This window comes from Lepidothrix coronata, unplaced genomic scaffold, assembly GCF_001604755.1.
Source record: "Lepidothrix coronata isolate B3197 unplaced genomic scaffold, Lepidothrix_coronata-1.0 Scaffold77, whole genome shotgun sequence".
In the NCBI taxonomy this organism is placed as follows: Eukaryota; Metazoa; Chordata; class Aves; order Passeriformes; family Pipridae; genus Lepidothrix; species Lepidothrix coronata.
This window is the reverse complement of record NW_016690257.1, coordinates 3,953,120-3,972,840: the sequence shown is the minus strand read 5'-3', so window position 1 is coordinate 3,972,840 and position 19,721 is coordinate 3,953,120. Positions and strand designations below refer to the sequence as shown.

The window sequence follows — 19,721 nt, the reverse complement described above, 5'->3', positions numbered from 1 at the left end:
ACTAAGGTTTATGTATAGTTCCTAGTTGTCTCAGTCCAGTTTTTAGTGGACAGATGTCCACACTCAGAAAAGACAAAACAAGTCTGACAACAGAGCAACTCGGCTGAAAATCTTCACCAAGAACATGGGCCCTGGCTGAACATCTGAACTGATCAGTCCTCTTAAGTATCGTGGTAGTCCCAGGGGCAGAAAATAGATGGTGTACAAGGAATCAATGTCATTCTCTGGAAGATGGTATATAGTTCTTGGTAGGATTGAGAGGTTACATATTTCTCTGTAGCTATCAATCGAATATGAACTGCAAGTGATAGTTCTGCTTCAAAACAAGAAAAATAGCTCCATTCCCTCCAAAGAGAATTGTGTCAGTAGCAGACCTCTCTATTGCTCCCACTGTTTTCTTGATGCTTCACCTCACCAGACTTCTGGGACCTGACAAACTATCAGACTGAAAACCAGAAAGGGATGGGGGAGATTTTAACGCATGAGCAAAGCAATGAAAAATGTCAATCTCCTGCTTGATATATGTTTTCCAATGACAAGAATGGCACGATATTAGCAAATAACTAAATCTAGGTGTTGCTAACCAGTTACTGATTGTATACTTTGCTCTTAAAGACAATGTAAATGCTCACGTGTTGAGTTAAATTGGTGTTTCAAGATCAGACACTCAGGTAAATGTTAGGTCATTACAGAACATGTGGTTGGGCTGTGCTGTGGCAGAAAGCCAGAGCCTGTCCCACTGCCAGAAAGCAGGGAAGACTTGTGGGGCAGCCAGGTCAGGTCCAGACCTGGGCATCAGGGATCTCCATGGGGATGGGTCATTAGTGCAGGAGCGGGAATTGGCTCAGTGGAGTCCATACCTGAACCAGGTAGGGCTGGGGTGGAGCCTGATTTCTATGGCCCTGCTGGGACACAGAACTCCTTGAAATGGGGTCCTGGGCCATAAGCAGGTGACCAAGGCCTATCAGTCCCTCACATTGCTTTCAATTTCACCCAAAGTACAGAAGGGACAGATGCCCCTTCTCCTGCTGGCATGACGAAGGTCAGAATTTCCTTCACAATGCACTTGGAGCATCAGCACTCTTGACACTCTGGTTCACTTCCAGAACTTGTTCTTGCTATCACATGTATGCAGTTGCCTCTACAGTGTTCATGCTAGTTCACTCCCAGACTTCCTTTTGGAATATAATAATCAGTCTCCTTAAAGAAGAAACCCAAGCAGAGTTTCCAGGAGAGTTTGCTTATGGAAGTGCTACAGATCAGCAACAGGAGAACAGATGTGCCTTGTTTGACGCCCAACAGTCAGAATAATTCTGCCCTACTTCAGTGGGCCAGAAACAGAAACACTCAAACACCAGAAAGTGCCCTCCTGCCAAGCCCTAGATGTGATGCTATAAAGAACTTCCTGTAGGCAGCCAAACAACCCTTATACCATAAAATCATAGAATCACAGAATGGTTTGGGTTGGTAGGGATGTTAAAGGTCACCTCGTTCTAACACCCTGCCATGCACAGGACCTTCCACTAAACCAGGTTGCTCCAAACCACATCCAGATTGGCCTTGAATGCTTCCAAGGATGGGACATCCACAACTTCTCTGGACAACTTGTGCTAGGACCTCACACAACGTCTGACACTACATCAGCCACTTTGAGCTGGAAAACACACATATAAGCAATCATGTCTTTTGGGCACAGGAGTGGTCACTGAAGCTTAGAGAAGAGACAGACCAAATATTATTGCAGTTGGATGTGGATGGACCAGTCTGCAGGGGCCAAGTCAAGAAAGGGCAGGTGTGACTCATGCAAACTATTTGACTCAAGGGCAACAGCCCATGGCGGCTGTTTTCATCAGTACAGACGATGCCATAAATGCTGAGTGCCCTGAAGGACAGACAGAAGTAGCAGTAGCTCCGTACCAAAGGGCTCCATTCAGCTTTCCTGCAGTGTAGGTGTGTGGCACTTACAGACACTGCTCCTGCTCAGACACCCGTCACCTCCGGCAGGTTCTGTGTCAGCAGCGTAGGTGACGACTCCCAGACATGTACAGTATGTTCATCACTGCCTTTTCCAAGTGCCTCAGTATCCTTCAGGTGAAAAATACTCTTTCTATCTGCGTCTATGGCAGTATCTGAGAACCTATAACTGTAAGGTTATTTATATGAGACAGTGGTATAAAGAGACATTTCTTATTGAAATAGCACCTTTCCTCAATTTTATTGTCAAAAATGTCTTCCTAAACATTTTTGTCTTCTTTTCTTTCACCTAATTTACCTAACTAGTAAGGCACACTGGAATCTGAAAAAGTTAGAAATAAACCACTTCAAAAAACTTTTTTTAATGCCTACTTCTGTAATTTTTTTTCCTTAGGTTTTTTTTTTTTCTCTGATAAATAAACAAAAGTTCAACAATGAACTACAAATGTCTGTACTGGAGAGACAGGCTGTGAGACTGTTTAACTGATACTACTCATTCGATTATTTGAAAAAGAACCTAATTTTTCCTGAGAAAAAATAATGCCAAAATAGGAACATGCATATTATGGTACTCAACTCTTTGTGTACATGCAGAGATAGCTTTAGAGCTGTGAGATTGATTTGTCTTTTAAATTTTTACAGTTTTATGTTTTTCTTTTTCTCCACATCCAGGAAGAACAATATGCTTATCTATTTTTTTTACGGAAGGCAGAGATTTTACGTAAAAGAATGGGCAGAAACAAAACTAACAAGCAAACGGAAATCAACAAAAAGTATGAGGCAGGCAATACATGAATGGCAGCTGCCGGGGCTGTTGAAACTGCAAATGTGATCAAAAAGTGACAAATTAAGAAAGAAAAAGCTGGGTAAAAGATCACTTTTCGTGTGTAAAGGAATTTATTAATTTAATTATGTTTCAGTTATGTTTTGGTCTCATGACATGTACCAGTGAGGCAGTGCTAGAAAGGGAAGACTTCATTTTAGTGATATATGGTTCTGGGTCATGGTCTTCTCTAGTGTCCTAATGGTTTTGGAGAAAAAAGGAAGAAAAGACCACCTGGTCAGAGAACCTGATGGGAAAAAAGTAGTTTTGAGGTGAAAAAGTCCTTCTTTCCTAAAAAGAGGCATTCCTCCCCTGTCTTGGCCTCTTCCCTCAGAGCTACTGGTTTGCAAGAGAACAGGATTAGCTGACATGTCCTTCCACATCCACCCATTAACTCATTCTTGCTGTGAAAATGGAAGAGAACATGGTGGTTCCAAGTGACAATTATCTTTGTTTTTAGTAAGAGCTATGCTGGGAGAGAGCACCTTTGTCTGGATGCTTCCTCAGGACCAATCCTGCTCTAAGTACAATGAGCTACAGCAAAACAGCACTTTCTGTACTTTTGTTTATCAATGCTGAGAATTTCAGCAGCTGTGGTGGAACATATAACACACAACTCCTCTTTGTCAGTGTCAGCTGCTTTGCCTATGTTGACAGAATAAGCATAATCATGGCTGGGCTTCGCAAACGAAGATTTAGGAAGGCTCTATCCACGTTTGTTACAGGCACGCTGGTGGCTTATGAGGCCAATATGAGATAGACATTTCTCCTTGCAAAAGGCACAGCAGAAAGACTCCTTAGGTGGTGTATTCAGCAGGATACGATTCTTTCTGCGTTGTCTTTTCTCCTCAAAACAGAATAAGCGTAGGATAGTAATAACTACATGTATAGAACATCTATATTTTTGTCACTTAAAGATGCCCACAACCTGTATTAATACGCAAAACATTAATGATTTTTTAAAATCGTATGAGTATTTACAGTATGAAAGTTGGTGGTTTCTGGTTGCCTGTGCCAGATGCAGATGCATTCTGTACTTACATCTTACCATGTTTTCTGTTACCAATCTGGTGATTGCTGATCACCTGCTGCTGCTGACAGATGAGATTTCAGGGGAAAAAACATTAAAAAAATGAGAAAAAAATCATCCCAAAGTCAGCATAGTGATAACAAAATAATCACAATAAATTCAGCAATCAACCTGTCCTCTGGTGGCAGAAGGGCACAGTCATTTCTGCTTGGTGTCCTTCAGAGAGAAGAAGAAAAAATTCTTCCTTGTGAGGGGGTTGAGGCCCTGGCACAGGTTGCCCAGAGAAGCTGTGGCTGCCTCATCCCTGGAAGTGCTCAAGGCCAGGTTGGATGGGGCTTGGAGCAACCTGGGATAGTGGAAGGTGTCCTGCCAGTGGCAGGAGGTGGAATGAGATGAGCTTTTAAAGTCCTTCCGACCCAAACCATTCTGTGACTGTCCGAAGGAGGCCACGAGGATGGTGAGAAGAGCCTTGAGGGGAATCCGTGCGAGGAGTGGCTGAGGGCACTTGGTCTGTTCAGCCTGGAGAAGATTGAGGGGAAACCTCATTGTGATCTTCAGCATCCTCCCAAGGGGAATCAGAGGGGCAGGTACTGATCTCTTCACTTTTATCACCAGTGGCAGGACTCGAGGGGACAGCATGAAGCTGAGATGGGAAAGGTTCATGGTTGGAATCAGGAAAAGGTTTTTCACTGAGAGGGTGGATGTCTGCAGGAGCAGGCTCCCCAGGGCAGTGGTCACAGCACCAAGCCTGCCAGAGTTCAAGAAGCGTTTGGACAACGCTCTCAGGTACGTGGTGTGATTCTTGGGGTGCCCTGTGCAGGGGAAAGAGTAAGACTGCACGATCCTTGTGGATCCTTTCCAACTCAGCATATTCTTTGATTCTGTGAGGCTGCTAAATTGCTCTAACCCTCCCCGCCCGCAGGCTGCACTGGAGCCCTCCTGCATCCCCCGCGTCCGCTCTCACCTCACCGCCCCTCTGGGGGCCCCCCCCCGTTGCGCGGGGGGCCGCGGGGGAGGGCGCGCCACGGCCCGGCGGCCATTTTGGTAAAGGGCCGGTGCCGCTCCTTCCTCCATTACTCAAGATGGCGGCGGCGGCGCATGCTCGGAGTGGGGAGCGGTGCTGCCCGCGGGTGCTGAGGGGGAGCGGCGGCCATGGGCGAGACCGAGAGGCTTTATTATGTGTACAGCTGCGACCTGGACATCAACGTGCAGCTCAAGATGTGAGTGAGCGCCGCCGCGGCTCTGCGGGGGAGCGGCCGCTGCCGCCGTGGGGGGAGGCTGGGCCGCCCGCCCCTGGACGGGTGTGCTGACCCCGGAGTCCGGCGGTGCCCGGCTGCGGGCAGTGCTGGCCCGGCCCCGTATCCCTCACGACACCCGGGGCTGCGGGTGCCGCTCTCCGGGGAGGAGACGGGACTGGGCGGGCGAGGGGCCGGGCTGGAGCAGGGCTGCGAACTCAGATATCTGTGTGTTCAGGTCCTCTGAGGCAAAGATTGGTTGTCAGTGCAGTCTGGTAACTTTTCATCTGCCGGTGTCATAGAGTCGCAGGATGGTTTGTGTTGGAAGGCACCTTAAAGCTCATCCAATCCCACACTCCCCACCACCACCCCCCCCCCCCCCCCCCCCCCCCCGCTGCCCTGGGCAGGGACACCTTCCACTAGCCGAGATTGCTCCAGATCCCATCCAACCTGGCCTTGGACACTGCCAGGGATGAGGCAGCCACATCTTCTCTGGGCAACCTGTGCCAGGGTCTCACCACCCTCACAGGGAAGAATTTTTTCCTAATATCTCATCTAAACCTACTCTTTCTCTCAGTTTGAAGCCATTTCGCCTTGTCCTGTCACTCCAGGCCTTTGTGCACAGCCTTGCCCTGTCTCTCGTGTAAGTTCCTCTCACCTGCTGTAAGGCCACCACACTGCCATAGCTTGATCCTCAGTGATACGGGAAGGACACAAACTGGTGACACCCTTCCTGTTTCTTCCCATTCTCCCGTGAAAGCAAGATGCTCTTAGCCAGGTTTTTTATTGGAAGGTCCAGGTGCTGCAGCACCTAAGTATGTTCCCAGCTGCATATATGGAAGGACTTCCTCTGAAGCTGGAATTATCCTTCACTGGTGTATTTACCATTTTTAAGTCACTTTTCTGCATCACAGCAATGGGATGTTAACAGTTGGGCAGGAGGGATGTAGCTGGCTCTAAAATGTAGTGTGCCTGATGGTGATACATTAAAGTACGTTACACTCTTCTGGCACACTAACTTTGAGAAGGTTATTCAGGGTTATTTAACTTCTGAACAGGTGATAGTAGTAGAAGATGTCCCTTCTCATGGCAGGGGTTTGGAACAAGGTGATCTTTAAGTTCCTTTCCAACTGAGCCTGTCTGGGATACCTGAGTCAGAGGCATGTGTCCTCTTTGCTGTTTCATTCCACCAAACAAAATTAAATTAGCATTTTTTATTTTTTTTTGCATTGGACTGTATGTCATCCTGGAATGTGCAGTGCTAGCTTCTTGCAAGTAACTTGTTCATCTGCTCTGAAGTTTTTTTGTGGTACAGATAGATTTCTGTTTGCTGGAAGGTTGATCTTACGTGTTTTCCTGTCACCACCACAACAATTCCTTTTTTGTTTTAACATGTGCATCCACTGTCAGTTGTTTAATGTGTTTGATTGTTTTCATCATGGTCTAGCTGAAGCCTAAGAAATTCTGTCTTAATAGTAACATTGTGAAAAGTGTTGCAAGTTTTTTTTGAACAGTCTGCTTAATTGAACTTTGTTTTGTTGTTGATTTGAGAGATGACTGACATACAAAGCCAATCATACATTTCATAAATCTTAAAAATTAAGATTTACTTACCATTGCTGGTTTGGAGGTTTGTTTTTTCCAAACAGTATTTTGAGTGCATGTAATCTGATGTTTAGTTTGGTTTGTTGATAATAGCAGCATATGGCATCTGGTTGTTGTCCTATTTAAGGTTCCTAATTTGAGAATCTGCAGGTTGTACTAGAAGAAGTTATCTCCATTGAAAAGGCAAACAAGTAATTCTTGCCCTGCTTTTCTCTCCCACCTCTAAATCAGAATAACAATGCGTTCTGTTCCTCTCTGGTATCTGGATTTCACTACCAGCAAGTCATGCAAAGTGAGAATAGCCTTAGTACTGGGCAATCTAAATATGATCTGTGGAACTACAATAGCATTTCTACTGTGGATAAAACAAATTCTGGTTTATCTATGTTTTCTCTTTCTCTTTTTTCTCCTCTGTCCCTCCCGTAGAGGAAGTCTGGAAGGGAAAAGAGAACAGAAGAGTTACAAAGCTCTCTTAGAAGATCCGATGCTGAAGTTCTCAGGACTGTATCAAGATACCTGCTCTGACTTGTATGTAACTTGTCAGGTGTTTGCAGAGGGGAAACCTCTTGCTCTTCCAGTTAGAACTTCCTACAAGGCTTTCAGCACTAGATGGAAGTAAGTGACTTGCCTTTTATTTCCTCTTAATTGCTGGGGCATCAAGTAGTATGGATAGATATATATATGGTTTTTATTTCTGTCAGAAAGATTTGTTTTCTGTTGCCTTCTTCAAATGAGTTATGTTTTTTCAAGTGTCTGTATTGGTTAGTGTTATCCTGACAGCACAATACCAATATTTTGGTGAAATAGGTAAGTGATAAAATTGTTACCTTTGTTGTTACTTTGTTGTTTTTAAAATTGTTACCTGGGCATGTTTTACTATCTAAGTGACTACTGAGGCCCGGACTAGCACATTTTCAGACTGTTTGCTGACAGCCTTGTCACTTAGTCATCAAGCCAGACTTTTTTTTTTTGGTCTCTTGCCTTTTAGTCATGCTTAAGACAAGTATTTGAATGCTTACAACCTGCAGGAAAATAGTCCTTCTGCCCTTGGAAATTCATATTCTGAAGAGAATTTGGGTTGCGTAAACTAATACAGAGTAACTTGAATTCTAAAGCTTTATGACTAATAAAAAGTGTTTCTCTGCAGCTGGAATGAGTGGCTGAAGCTGCCTGTGAAGTATCCAGACTTGCCTCGCAATGCACAGGTGGCTCTGACCATCTGGGATGTGTATGGCCCTGGTAAAGCAGTTCCTGTGGGAGGAACAACGGTCTCGCTCTTTGGGAAATATGGGTAAACTGCTTTTTCTTCTGTGGTGCACTTTTGAAGCTTGCTTGTGAGTAGTAAGGTAGCAGTGGTTATGAGAGAGACATTTTTAAATCTTTCTTAAACCAGGTTAACAATTACATGTTTCAAAAATCAGAAGCATAGATTATTTACTCTTATACTTCCTGACTCTAATTTCATTCATGCTACAGTGTAGTATAAATGAACTCTTCTTCTGTGTAACACTAAAATTTAGGCTTTTTTTAAGATCTGCAGGTTTGGATTTAAAGGTAGCAAATGCTGAAATCACTTCATATCTATACTTTTGCAGCGCCTGGATGCCAGTACTGATTACTAAAATAATTGATTTAGTTGGCTTGCAATTGGGCGGCTAATGTAGTGTTATTTATAGGGAATAAAACATCACTCAGTAAATCAGAGGTTTTCAAAGTTAATATTCTATGGTCCAATGGAGGGTATATCAAAAGGATCTTGACTGAGTGCAAAGGAGACTTAAAAAATAGGATGTTGTTTGAGGAAAATCATGAGGTGCTGGTACTTTTTCTGGTTTAGAGTGAATGTTAAATTTTCGATAGTTCAGCATTGTAGTGTTCCTGTAAAATGTGACATGAACTATTTACAAGTATATGCAACAGGGGATGCTGTTGTATCCTTCTTTTCCAATCCACTCAGCTGGGATATGTTCCCTTCTATACAACTGACTTTAAGCAAGTTTCTGACTACTGGGAGTCTGTATCATTGAGTGTTTAGCAAACAGGTGTGAGGGAGGAGGTGTAAAGACTAATGAGGCTGAAAAAAAGACTGGGAACACTTTCCTAGTAAGTACATAATGTTGGAAAATGGGAAAAAATAGCCTGTTTTAACCAGTGGATAAAAAATAGCAAGGTTAAACGGAAGTGCAGGAGAAGTTTGGATTAGCATTAGGAAAGCTGTTCTAATGATGCTTGAATGCAGAAAGTGATTGTAGAGGGAGAGGTTGTATCTCTGTCATTGAGGATACTGCTTTGACAAAAATGATTGACATAGTCTTAGGGCAGAAAATTGTACTGGGTAAAATGGACTGTGCCCCAAAGACTGCTGGTAGAGCACAGCACATGAAAAAAGGTAGAAGTAAAGTAAATTTATAAATCTTATTTGCAACATGTTGGACCTTGGTAGTTGTATTCCACGAAGTGATGTGTAAATTTAAGGTCAGACGGTCCTTCTCATTGTTATTTCTCATTTTTAAGGGTTGACTTTTTAAGGTGTTCATTTCAGTTGTATTTACCTGAAGTTGTTAGAGTTAAGTGATCAGCTATGGCAAAGGTAATGCACTTGATTTCTTGGAGCGTCTTTTATAGGTGGATCAGCACAAATATGCAAGGGAAGCAGGGTTTTGCAGAGAGAAGACGTGGTCGATTACCCTGCAAAGTTCTGTTCACTGCACACTTTCAATTATCAATTCAATTTCAAGCATAGATGGAGAAAATGTGTGGAGGGTTGTGGATTTTTTTTTTCTTTGTGTGTTTTTTTTATTTGGCAGCTCATAAGGCTGCTTTATGTCAGTTGACCTTCAAATGAAACTTAGGTAGCTTTTTAGTTGATGTTTTTGGGGGTTTGGCAGACCTAAAGTTACTATTATAATTTGGACATCAAGAGAAATACTTTCTGCTTCATTACAAATAATAAAGCTACGAAGGTTGAGCTCTGTCCTCAATTTGTGTTTGTACCACCCCCACTGACTTTGGGAATTACCCATTTATCTTCCACTTGCCAAATAAATTATCTCAGGCTTAATATTTCTTCTAAACTCTATGTGCCAGTAAAATGAAGGCTGTAGGGGGCACAAGGTGCAAGTCACTTTTGCAGTAGAGTTCAGTTACGAACTTTTGTAGTTTGGCAAAGCAAGCTGCTTCATTTTGTAGCAGCTGCTGATGTATTTTGACTCCTGACAGCTGCATTACTTTGAATTTACTGAAGTGATTCCGCATTTTCCCTGCAGGATGTTTCGACAAGGAATGCATGACTTGAAAGTCTGGCCCAACGTGGAAGCTGATGGCTCAGAGCCCACCAAAACTCCTGGGAGAACCAGCAGCACAGTCTCTGAAGATCAAATGAGCCGCTTAGCAAAGGTAATGGAATAGCAAGTAACTTTTAAAATGTATGTGACACACTTGCACTTCACTGGAGTGAAAGGAAGACAGGCTGCCCATTCTGTTTTCTCACGTGAAAGCTCCTTTCCTTTGGTTGTTTAGGTATTTCACAGGATTTATACGAAGGAGTGAACTAGATCTTGCTCTGAAGTGTTTTTTGAAAGGGGACATACGAGTAACTTCTACTACACAGAGCATTCTGTTGCAACAGCTTAACATCCAAATTCCATCAGATTTAGTAAGAACATCTCCTACCAGTAACTTGTGAGGACAGTCTAGTTTCTTTCAGAAGCCATCTTTCAGCTTTAAAGCTGTCTGATGTAGTGTTTACATGTGTGTGACATACCTCTAAGTTAGAAAGAACTTGAATATATAAATAGATATTAGTTTCAGCTCATGAATATGTATTTATATTAGTATTTTATTCTCCAAGCTTTTGATGACAGAGTATATTCTTGCCATCAAAACTACTGCTGCAATTGATCAGAAAATGTTAGTTATTGAAATGTTTTGCTAGCTGATCTCTTGATTATTCAGGTAAGATTACCCCAAACTTTGCAAACCACTCAATCCACTTACTCTCTGAGCTTTCTTCTTAGTCTTGGTCTCTTAGTTTTCATCCTCACCTTTGTACAATTTCCACTGAAAATAAGTCCAGTGCTATAAATGCATTCACTTTCTCATCTAGACAGTTATCACAGCAATAAATTAACTTTCATCTAGGGTCTGTCTTTTATTAGTTCACATAGAATTTATAATGGAAAACTCATTAAAGCCACTTGATCATAGTAGAATAAATCCCCTCTGGCCTGCAGAATCTCTGTAGAGAGACACTAAATATCAGGGCTTGCTTACAGTTCATTGAATGGTTACATGATGTATGAAGTGGGTTTCTGAGAAAGGGTTTTACAGTGTAGGCCTTCCCTTTCATATTAGTTCTGTTAAGCAAACCTTAGCACTTTCTTATTTATACTGTCTAGCTCAAGAAGCACAAATAATGTAGACTATTTCGGTCTTAAAATAGCTGGTTCTGCTGTAACCTGTTCTTTTTCTCAAAGCCTCTGAGCAATAGGAGGGAATTCTTCTTTCACATCCCATTTGAGAGTTGTAGTTAATGGCTAACAAAAAGCTGATAACATCACTGCCCCCATTCTTTTCTTCTGAAAGCTGTTTTGGGAGATACTAATTTCTGAAAGATGAGAGTATTCTCATTGGTATTTTGTTGTGGTCTTTTATAAAAACATTTTACCATCAGATGCCAACGAAATGAGTAGGGTTTTTGGGTGGTGTATCTGTGGGAATTTTCATTTGCACAGCTGTTTACACGGCAGAGGAGGTTCTTGTGATGTGGCATTCCTAAATAGCCATTGTTTGAGCACAATCAGCTTTAGTTTTTCTAGGGTTACTCATCAGTTGCTGAATGCCTCCTCATGCTATTCTGTGTAAAGGTATATTTAAACATAGGTAAGAGGAAAACAAGTAGCTCTTGAGAAAAGCTTGTTGAAGGACCTTTTCTCCATCTAAAAGATAACTTTTTTCTGGACATGCTCTTAGTTCATGTCTGTATGTGGTATTTATTATTGCAGGGAATTTTTATAAAATCAGTGACTGGCTGGTGAAGGAGTTGCATCCTTTTACCTTGAAAAATTGGTACTATGGCAAGTCTCCCTTTTCATGTTGAGGTAGCATACCATTGTGCTCTTACAAAACACATGAATCTTGCTGGTAAAATTGCTACTGATGAAAAAGCCATGGCTTGGCATCCTGGAGGCATTCTGAACGTAGATTTTTTGTGTACTAAGGAATATTAATGAGAAGAGTGTGGAGTACCTTACCATGCTCAAATATTAATGACATTAAGATATCCCTCCCATGAGTGGTGTGTTAATTTATTCTGCTTAAACTAAAACTACTCTTAAGTTCTTTTTGATCCATTCATTTCCCTCCCACCTTCTGTGGCTGAATGAAATTAGGTAATAATAATGTTGAGACGCTATCTAAAGAGATGCCTCTTATTTAGTAGCAGATGATGATTAGTTCTTTCCCTGAAGGGAAGGCACTACCTTCTCTCTTATTTTAAGCTTTAAATATTAATCCAAGAGAACAGTTCTTCATGTGTACATATATGCCTACAGATCTCCTGGGTCTTGTATGCAGACCTAATTAATTGCTGTATTATGACTTTTTTTCCTCTATAAGGGAGGCTTAGAGGTTTAAGATACTAATGATTTTCTTCTAAAACATACAAAATTACTTTTTTTTCTTTATACTCTAGTGCAGTGAACAAGAAAATGAACTAAGAATTTGTGACCAAGTTATCTAAATAACATTTTTTTCCCCAGGACTTTGATAAATGCTATCCTCAATCTTTGTGTCAATGCTATATGCAAATATGTGGTATTCTGAAAACTTTGTTGCTTTGGTTTAAGATGGGGCTTAGAGGGGCTGCCTTGAATAAGTAAGTAAGAAAAATATTTTTCTTAGATTAAAAAAACAGTGGAGAGTAACTTAGAAGTGGGTAGAGTGGTGGACATGGAAGGGTAAAGAATTTCTTCATCGCTAAGGAATTTCTTCATTGCTGAGAGTGAGAAGACCTGTTCTGTGCACTACATAGGACATTTTTGAATGCATTAAGTGGTGATGTCCAGCCTGTCTGAAACAGCATTTTGGGTTATAACTGGTGTACTTGCTGCTGGTTCTCTGCTTTTGAAGTGTATTATGAAGTTGCATATGAGGCAAAGGCCAAGTCCTGTATTATCCTTTTAGTACAATCCTGCCACATTCTGTCTCTGCAATATTGCTGAGATGAAATTTGATGAACTGGCTGCAGAATATAGCAAAAGATGGCAAAAAAATTATTACTGTGTTGTGCTTGTGTTTACATTACATTCAGCTAAGCTGAAAGAACCCAGAAACTGAATTTTTGTGCTTTGTTTACATCTAACATCCTGAAGTTTTGTTAAGGATTAGACTTTGCCATGCCCCCTGTCTTGTCCTTCCTTTTCTTTTTGTGCTGTTAAGTTTCTGAAGTTTGTGGAGTCTGAAGATGAGCTGTTCCAGAGATTACTGGAGACAAACTAAATGAGAAAAGCCCCTACTATATACTGAATGGAGTTAATTCTTCGAAGTTGCAATGGTCTTCCAAACTTTGCATCAAAATGTAACTCCTTGTATGAAGGTGTGCTGTGGTCTAGAGCCTAAAGAAATGCTAGGTGAATCAGGTGCTGCAAGTAAACAGTCTCATAGTTGTTACTGGATTGTGTTTCTGTATTTCATGGAACAGGTTCAGAACAAAGGGCATCAGATGGTCATGGCTAGTTTACTATTTTAGTGCCTCTTGAAATGGCCAATCCTGAGCAAATCTGGAAATCAGTTAAAAAAATAAAAAAGGCAGAATTTTTCTCCCAGCTGAATAGCTTTTTAGTTGCTTTTTAAATTGTGGCTGCTTTTGATTAGTCCTTTACTTTAGTAGAGCCAAGAACTATAGTTGAGGATTAATATTCAGTGGAAAATTTTAAACCTCATCTCTAGTAGACTTAGTAGGAACTAAGAATCAGAAAAGCTAAATTAGATGACATGTTTGTGAAATGAATGATTGTTGGCATTCAGAGCTAATGCCGTGCTTGCTTTCATTAGTAATCTGCCTTAAAATTTAATTCCAGTCTTGAGAGGGTGCAGAGGCCATGGTGTGGGCTTGTAGTGTTTTCTGGCTCTTTCTAGCATAAACTTTTTCTAAGAAAACTAGATTATTTTGGAGTTTCATTTCCTACTTAGAGGTAGGAACCAGTATCCAAAGTTTGCTAGACCCAAATTAAACCCTGGGGAGTTGAATAAGAGGAAAAAGAACCCAAAGGACTTGTTTTAAATGTCAGGATGTCACTGGGGAACGTGACCAAGCAAGATGATCTGTTGTTCAGTATGAAGGGGCAGTTGATAGGTGTGTGAAAAGACAAGTCTTAAATCTGCTGTGTCTTGTTTTGCTCCTGGCTGGGTAGGTTGACCACAGAACAAAGCTAATGAAATAGTAGTTGTAATCTTTCCCTTAATAAGAACAATTCTGACAGGTCTCTTCACTAACCATTTTCTAGACAGATACTGATTTCTTTAAGACATGAAGAAACTTAGTCTTCTAGTCCCTCTGCATCTCCTCTTGCATACCACAAGAATTACTGATTTTTTGAAGATCACTTGTGATTTCTGAGGAGCTGAAAAGATGATCTTATTTGTATTCATGTGGTCTGCTGCTGAATGTCCTGTAAGCAATTACGTGATAGTACATCTGAAACTGCAGTTAGTATGTTCACATCTTATCTTCTCTTCCACTCTTAAGTAGTCCTTCAAACAAATCAACATCCTTGCTAGTACTACAGCAATTTGTAGATGTAGGAGCAAAACCTGAACTGTTTATCAGGTGACTAAAACAAAGAGAGAAGAAGCTGTCTATGACTTGCTCTAAGTCTTCAGCTGACCCTTTGTGATCCCAGTCTGGAAACTTGTTTAGGTAAGGCTGACAAGGGCAGAATTATTCAATATGGATAGTTTTTGAAATAGCTTATATTTGTTTGGCTTGGTAATTTTAGTGTATGAAACAGTAACACAAAATATCTTTTTTATGTGACTTTACTTCAAAAATGGTTTCGATGTGTTAAAAATGCAAAGATGATGGATAATGGTGTTTGCTGTGACTGGTATTTTAGATTGTAGAATTATTTTTATGGCATAGCTCGGCTGTTATCAAGGATTTACTGTGTGTACACTGTACAAAGTTTTGTGGGGTTTTTTTCCAGTTCCCTTATTTTTTCCCCTGATTTCGTGTTAGTGTCTCTGTTACATTATAACTTTGGTATTCTTTTTCTTGCTCTGAGCAATTTAAATGTTATCATTGTGGTTTTTCGTGCAGCTCACCAAGTCTCATCGGCAAGGTCACATGGTAAAAGTGGACTGGCTGGACAGACTGACCTTTAGAGAAATAGAAATGATCAATGAGGTAGGTCATTGAACATCAGATTTATAATTTTGGGGGGTTTTAACTTGCTAATATGGAACCCTCCCTTGCTTAGGAGACCAACTCTCAAGTACTTGTCCTGTTTTTCTTTAACTGACACTGTATATGATAAATAATTCTGTAAGATTCCAAAGATGATTTTATTTCAGCAGTAATAAGAATAATAGGATAGTTTGGGTTGGGAGGGACATTTAAAGGGCATCTAGTCCATCCCCCCTGCAATGAGCAGGGACATCTTACACTAGATCAGGTTGCTCTGGGCCTGCCCAGACTGGCCTCAAGTGTTTCTGGGGATGAGGTTTCTACCATCTCTCTGGGCAACCTGTGCCAGTGTCTCACCGCTCTCACAGTAAAGAACTTCACCTAATATCCAGTCTAACCCTGCCCTTTGTCAGTGCGAAGCCATTTGCCCTTGTCCTGTCACTTCATGCCTTGTCCAAAGTCCCTCTCTAGCTCTCTTGGAGCCCCTTTAGGCTTTGGAAAGGGATCTAAGGTCTTCCTGGATCCTTTTGTTCTCCAGGCTAAACAACCCCAGCTCTCAGCCTGTCTCCGTAGCAGAGGTGCTTCAGCTCTCACAGCATCTTAATGGCCTCCTCTGGACTCACTCCAGCAGGTCCACATCTCTTTTGTGCTGAGGTCCCAGAGCTGGACACAGCACTTCAGGTGGGGTCTCACCAGAGCAGAGGGGCAGAATTCCCCCCTCACCTTCTGCCCACGGTGTTTTGGGTGCAGCCCAGCACACAGTTGGTTTCTGAGCAGCGAGCGCACGGTGCCGGGTCATGTCCAGCTTTTCGTCCACCAGAACAGACAAATGTCTTAAGTGTTTTCAGCTTCAAGTAAACTAGATCACAGAAGACAGACTTTATTAATAAATTGGAACAGCTTGGAACAAACACTGTTGGGCATGACTAACTTAGCTCTAGGATTTAGGTTGTGATGGGAAGCTTTTTAGACATATGGTCTGGTCCTTGACTTTAGACCTGTCAAACTCTATTTTTTTAATTTTGGGTACTGAGAAAAGACATTTGTAAGATTTGAATGAATATTTAAAAAAATAATAATCTTGTAGTTCAATATCTGAGTGAGATATTAACCCTGACTGAGCAAAATCACCTTCAAACTGTTTAACTCATTATATCCCTCTTGACCACAGAACTCTGTTTTCTGCTTTGTGCTCTGAGATTTTTGTTGTCTAATTTATAATTAGGCCTTTTGGAATCAGATTTTTTGTTTAACTGAAATTTGTGTTTTTATAAACTCATAAGAATGTTTTAGGGTTTTTTTTAGAAACAAGCCTATAATCTTTTTTATCCCCCCTTTTTTTTTTTGTTTTCCTGTCTTTACTTACTGCAAAAGTACAGAAAAATAAAAGTTACTAGTTCCTAGAGCAGTACTTTAAATAGAGAACCACTTTGCCTATGCTAGAAAGTCAATCCATTATTAATACATTAAATGAACTGAAATTGCTCACTGTTGAAAGGGATGTGTGGGTTTTTTATTAAATGTACATTCCTGGTGATGGTTATGTATAATAACTTCTTTCTTGTTTCCCATCTAGATTCTAAAATTCTAAGCACTTTTTCTAGGTTACTAAAGCATCTAAAAAATGCGTACATGAGCAAATCTTCCTCTGAAAGTGAATGAGCTGCAAATCAAATCTTGTAGTCCAGGCTCACTTGACCCTTTTTATGGTGTTGTCTTAAAAAGTGATTTTTTTCATGTCTTCTGTTTTTTGTCTTTGACGTGCATAATTATATGTAATGGTTTGGGGAGGGGGGAAGCAAGCACCAGCAACCTGGTGGTCACCTGGTTATTTTTTGTTGCATTTTTTCACACCTTTGTGAGTTGGAAGGCTCTGATGAAAAAAGGTTTTTATCTGTTACATGTGGATGTTTATCATGAAGTGGGAATGTGAGGTAGTAAGAATGTCAGGAAAAAGGTGATATGGTCTCGAGTAGTGCTGTGAAATGATTAACTGAATAATTGCTGCAAAAACTGATAACCTAATTAATCAGTTGCAGCACAAAGGAAGTAGGGTAATTGCTGTACTGAGAATGCTGAAGATTGATGCCCTGCAATAAATGATACACATCTGTGCTGGTTCTTTTCTCAGAGGGAAAAGCGAAGTTCCAATTTTATGTACCTGATGATTGAATTCCACTGCGTCAAGTGTGATGATAAAGAATATGGAATAGTTTACTACGAAAAGGTATGTGCCTTGCAGGCTTTATGGTCGTCCTTAAAAGGCAACATATGCACCTAAAATGGCTTTTTTTTCTGCTGAGGTGAAATATTCTGCTGCAGGATAGCAGCAGACAGCTGTCAGTGGCAATTGTTTATGTACATACAAATCAAACAGTATAAATGCAACAGGATTGCAGAAGTCAGTCATTTGTGTAATGGAGTTCAAGATTACAGAATTTAACAAGTGTGAGTGATTAAAAAGTTTCTGATTTATAGTTCCTTCAGTCATCCAGCAGTACTTTCAGAGTAGCAGTATGTAGAATTATGACTTAGATCAGGAAGAAACGTACCTGTATTGAGTGGTGACTTTCTAAAAGATGAGTTATTAAAACTTTGCACAGGATCTCTACTGGTGAATATTTTCTGTAAAATGAACAAATATAGAAGCTTAGTCTTCCATGCTGAAAATACTGTGGAAGTAGTTGAGTAAAACACTTCTGAACTGTAATGTCTTGCATCTTTTCTTGCTGTTTACGAAACAGATCTCGAAAGTGATGCCTTCAGTATTTTTTTGAGTTATAATTTAATGGGGTGAAGGATTAACAGTGAGATTAACAGTCAGCAGTGCGGCATTGGAACGCATTATCATTACTTTTATGGACCTGTGTGTTGTGGAAAGACCCACTCAGATAGAAAAAGCAGTATATCTGTAATCTCAAAGAAAAATGCCTCTTAAATTTTTCAGCCTGTTTAGATTTGTAAGAAGTCAGAAAGTTACTGAGTAATGCAGCTTCATGAGAAGGAGAAAGAGGGTAGAAAAAGAGGCTGGAGTCCTTCTGAGATTAGAATTACTAAGTTTAAGGAGCATCTATTCTGAGAATTTTAAAGAGTCGTACTGTAATTCAGTACACAAAAATGTTAATACAATGGGAAATGGATTACAAGTATTTCTCTGTTTGTGACAATATTACCAGTTGATGTGGACAGAAAAGCTGTGATCCATCTTAAAATTCTTGAAGAAGGTAGTGAAAAATACAGTAACAAATGGCAAAAAGCAGGATTCCAAAAATAAAATAAAAATCTGAGAAGATACAGGTTGGAATCTGCTTCAACTGTATGATCTGTTGCAAGTGAAAGCTTGTTTTTTGTTTGACCTTTGGGTGTGTTTTTTGGAGTTGGTTTTTTTGGTGTTAGTTTGGGTTTTTTTGGGAAGGGGCAGTTGATTTGATTTTGTTTTTGTTGTTTTGTTTTTCTTTTAGTTTAGTTTCTTGGTGAATTTTGGTAATTGTAGTGAAACTGTGCCTTAGGCAGATGTCTAGGTTATCTCTTTAGCATTTCTTTTTGTGGACTGTAGCTGACCATGCGACCTTTCTCCATGTTTCAAAAATCTTTTTGCTCGTTTCATAGTGCTTCTGTACACTTATCCTAGAACCAGCAATTGTAGGGGACAAAACTCCCTTCTGTTACAAATCACAGTGAAACCTACAATGTATCAGATTCCCCCATGAAACAAAGTAAAGCTCTTTACTTCTGTGGAAGTCAAGGAAATATTTGTCTGGAGAGCATAACAGAATATGATAAAAACATTTAAATGTTTTACTAACAGTTAGCTTTTTACATGAGAATGTTCTGTACATTTCTCAGGTGCAAACAGAGGAGGATGCCTGCTGTGTAGTTTTGTGTCCTCTTGGCTCTTTTCTTTTCGTAAAAGAGCATGACATTCCTAAAAATGACTTCTCTCCCTTACCCCCAGCAACCTGCCATTATAGATGAATTGTTCCTGATTTACACACATGACATTTTTTTTTTTCCCCCATCATTATAGTTTTACAGATGTGCAAGGTGCAGGAAAGAAGATTCAGACTTCGAGCACGCATCTTTCTTTTGACAGATGCTTCTGAAGCATGTTAAGAGTGCATGGAACAGAATAACTATGAATTGTCTGCTCTTGTGGAAATAAAGTAATTGAATGTGTAGTAGTACATATTAGAGCTATACCTAACTGCAGTTTGAGGGATTTGTTGTTATTAAGTAGCTTTTCAACAATTTCTTGACCCTTTTCTGACAGCAGTAGGAAATGGTACATAAATTAGTGCCTGTTTTCTCGTTTTTGTCATGCTTCCAATTACAGCCTGCAGTATATGTATGGGGCATCACCAATCCAGTGCACTGAGCATAATGAAAGTGGGTTCTGTTGTCACCTGCCTGTGACCGATAGTCAAAGTGGAGATTACTTGTCACACTTTTGTTGATGTATTTGTTTTCAAGTGTTTAGGAAGAAGTAGCCTGTTAAACAGTGGCTGATAGAATTTGAGATTCTTTGACTCGACATTCAATTACGATGAAGTAACAGTGTCTCTTTCCATGTTCTCTGTTGACTTCATTTTAATACAGCACCCAAGACGTGAGGGATAGAGTCAGTGAGTAATGAGAGCATCTCTCCTGGTT

The 19,721-nt window shown here is 40.6% G+C and overlaps 1 protein-coding gene and 1 long non-coding RNA gene across 4 annotated transcripts in view; one reads left to right on the top strand and one right to left on the bottom strand.

Moving 5' to 3' along the window:
- The window catches only part of LOC108499676, a 41,962-nt gene extending 37,069 nt beyond the window's left edge, over positions 1–4,893 (bottom strand). The window contains exons 1-3 of one of the 2 annotated variants that reach the window (XR_001875627.1): positions 4,792–4,868; positions 3,839–3,891; positions 1,966–2,137 (exon numbers count right to left, since the gene is read on the bottom strand). This is a non-coding gene — a long non-coding RNA (uncharacterized LOC108499676). Of the gene's footprint in view, positions 1–1,965; positions 2,138–3,838; positions 3,892–4,791 lie in introns of both variants that reach the window. The other variant, XR_001875628.1, reaches the window with a different exon arrangement.
- PIK3C3 (phosphatidylinositol 3-kinase catalytic subunit type 3) overlaps positions 4,225–19,721 on the top strand; it is a 69,164-nt gene continuing 53,667 nt past the window's right edge. Inside the window, exons 1-6 of one of the 2 annotated variants that reach the window (XM_017819798.1) lie at positions 4,225–4,414; positions 7,094–7,282; positions 7,815–7,958; positions 9,934–10,063; positions 14,985–15,071; positions 17,203–17,298. In XM_017819798.1, coding sequence (XP_017675287.1) covers positions 7,152–7,282; positions 7,815–7,958; positions 9,934–10,063; positions 14,985–15,071; positions 17,203–17,298 — 588 coding nt within the window. In that variant the 5' untranslated portion in view covers positions 4,225–4,414; positions 7,094–7,151. Of the gene's footprint in view, positions 4,415–4,913; positions 5,048–7,093; positions 7,283–7,814; positions 7,959–9,933; positions 10,064–14,984; positions 15,072–17,202; positions 17,299–19,721 lie in introns of those variants that run through there. The other variant, XM_017819797.1, reaches the window with a different exon arrangement.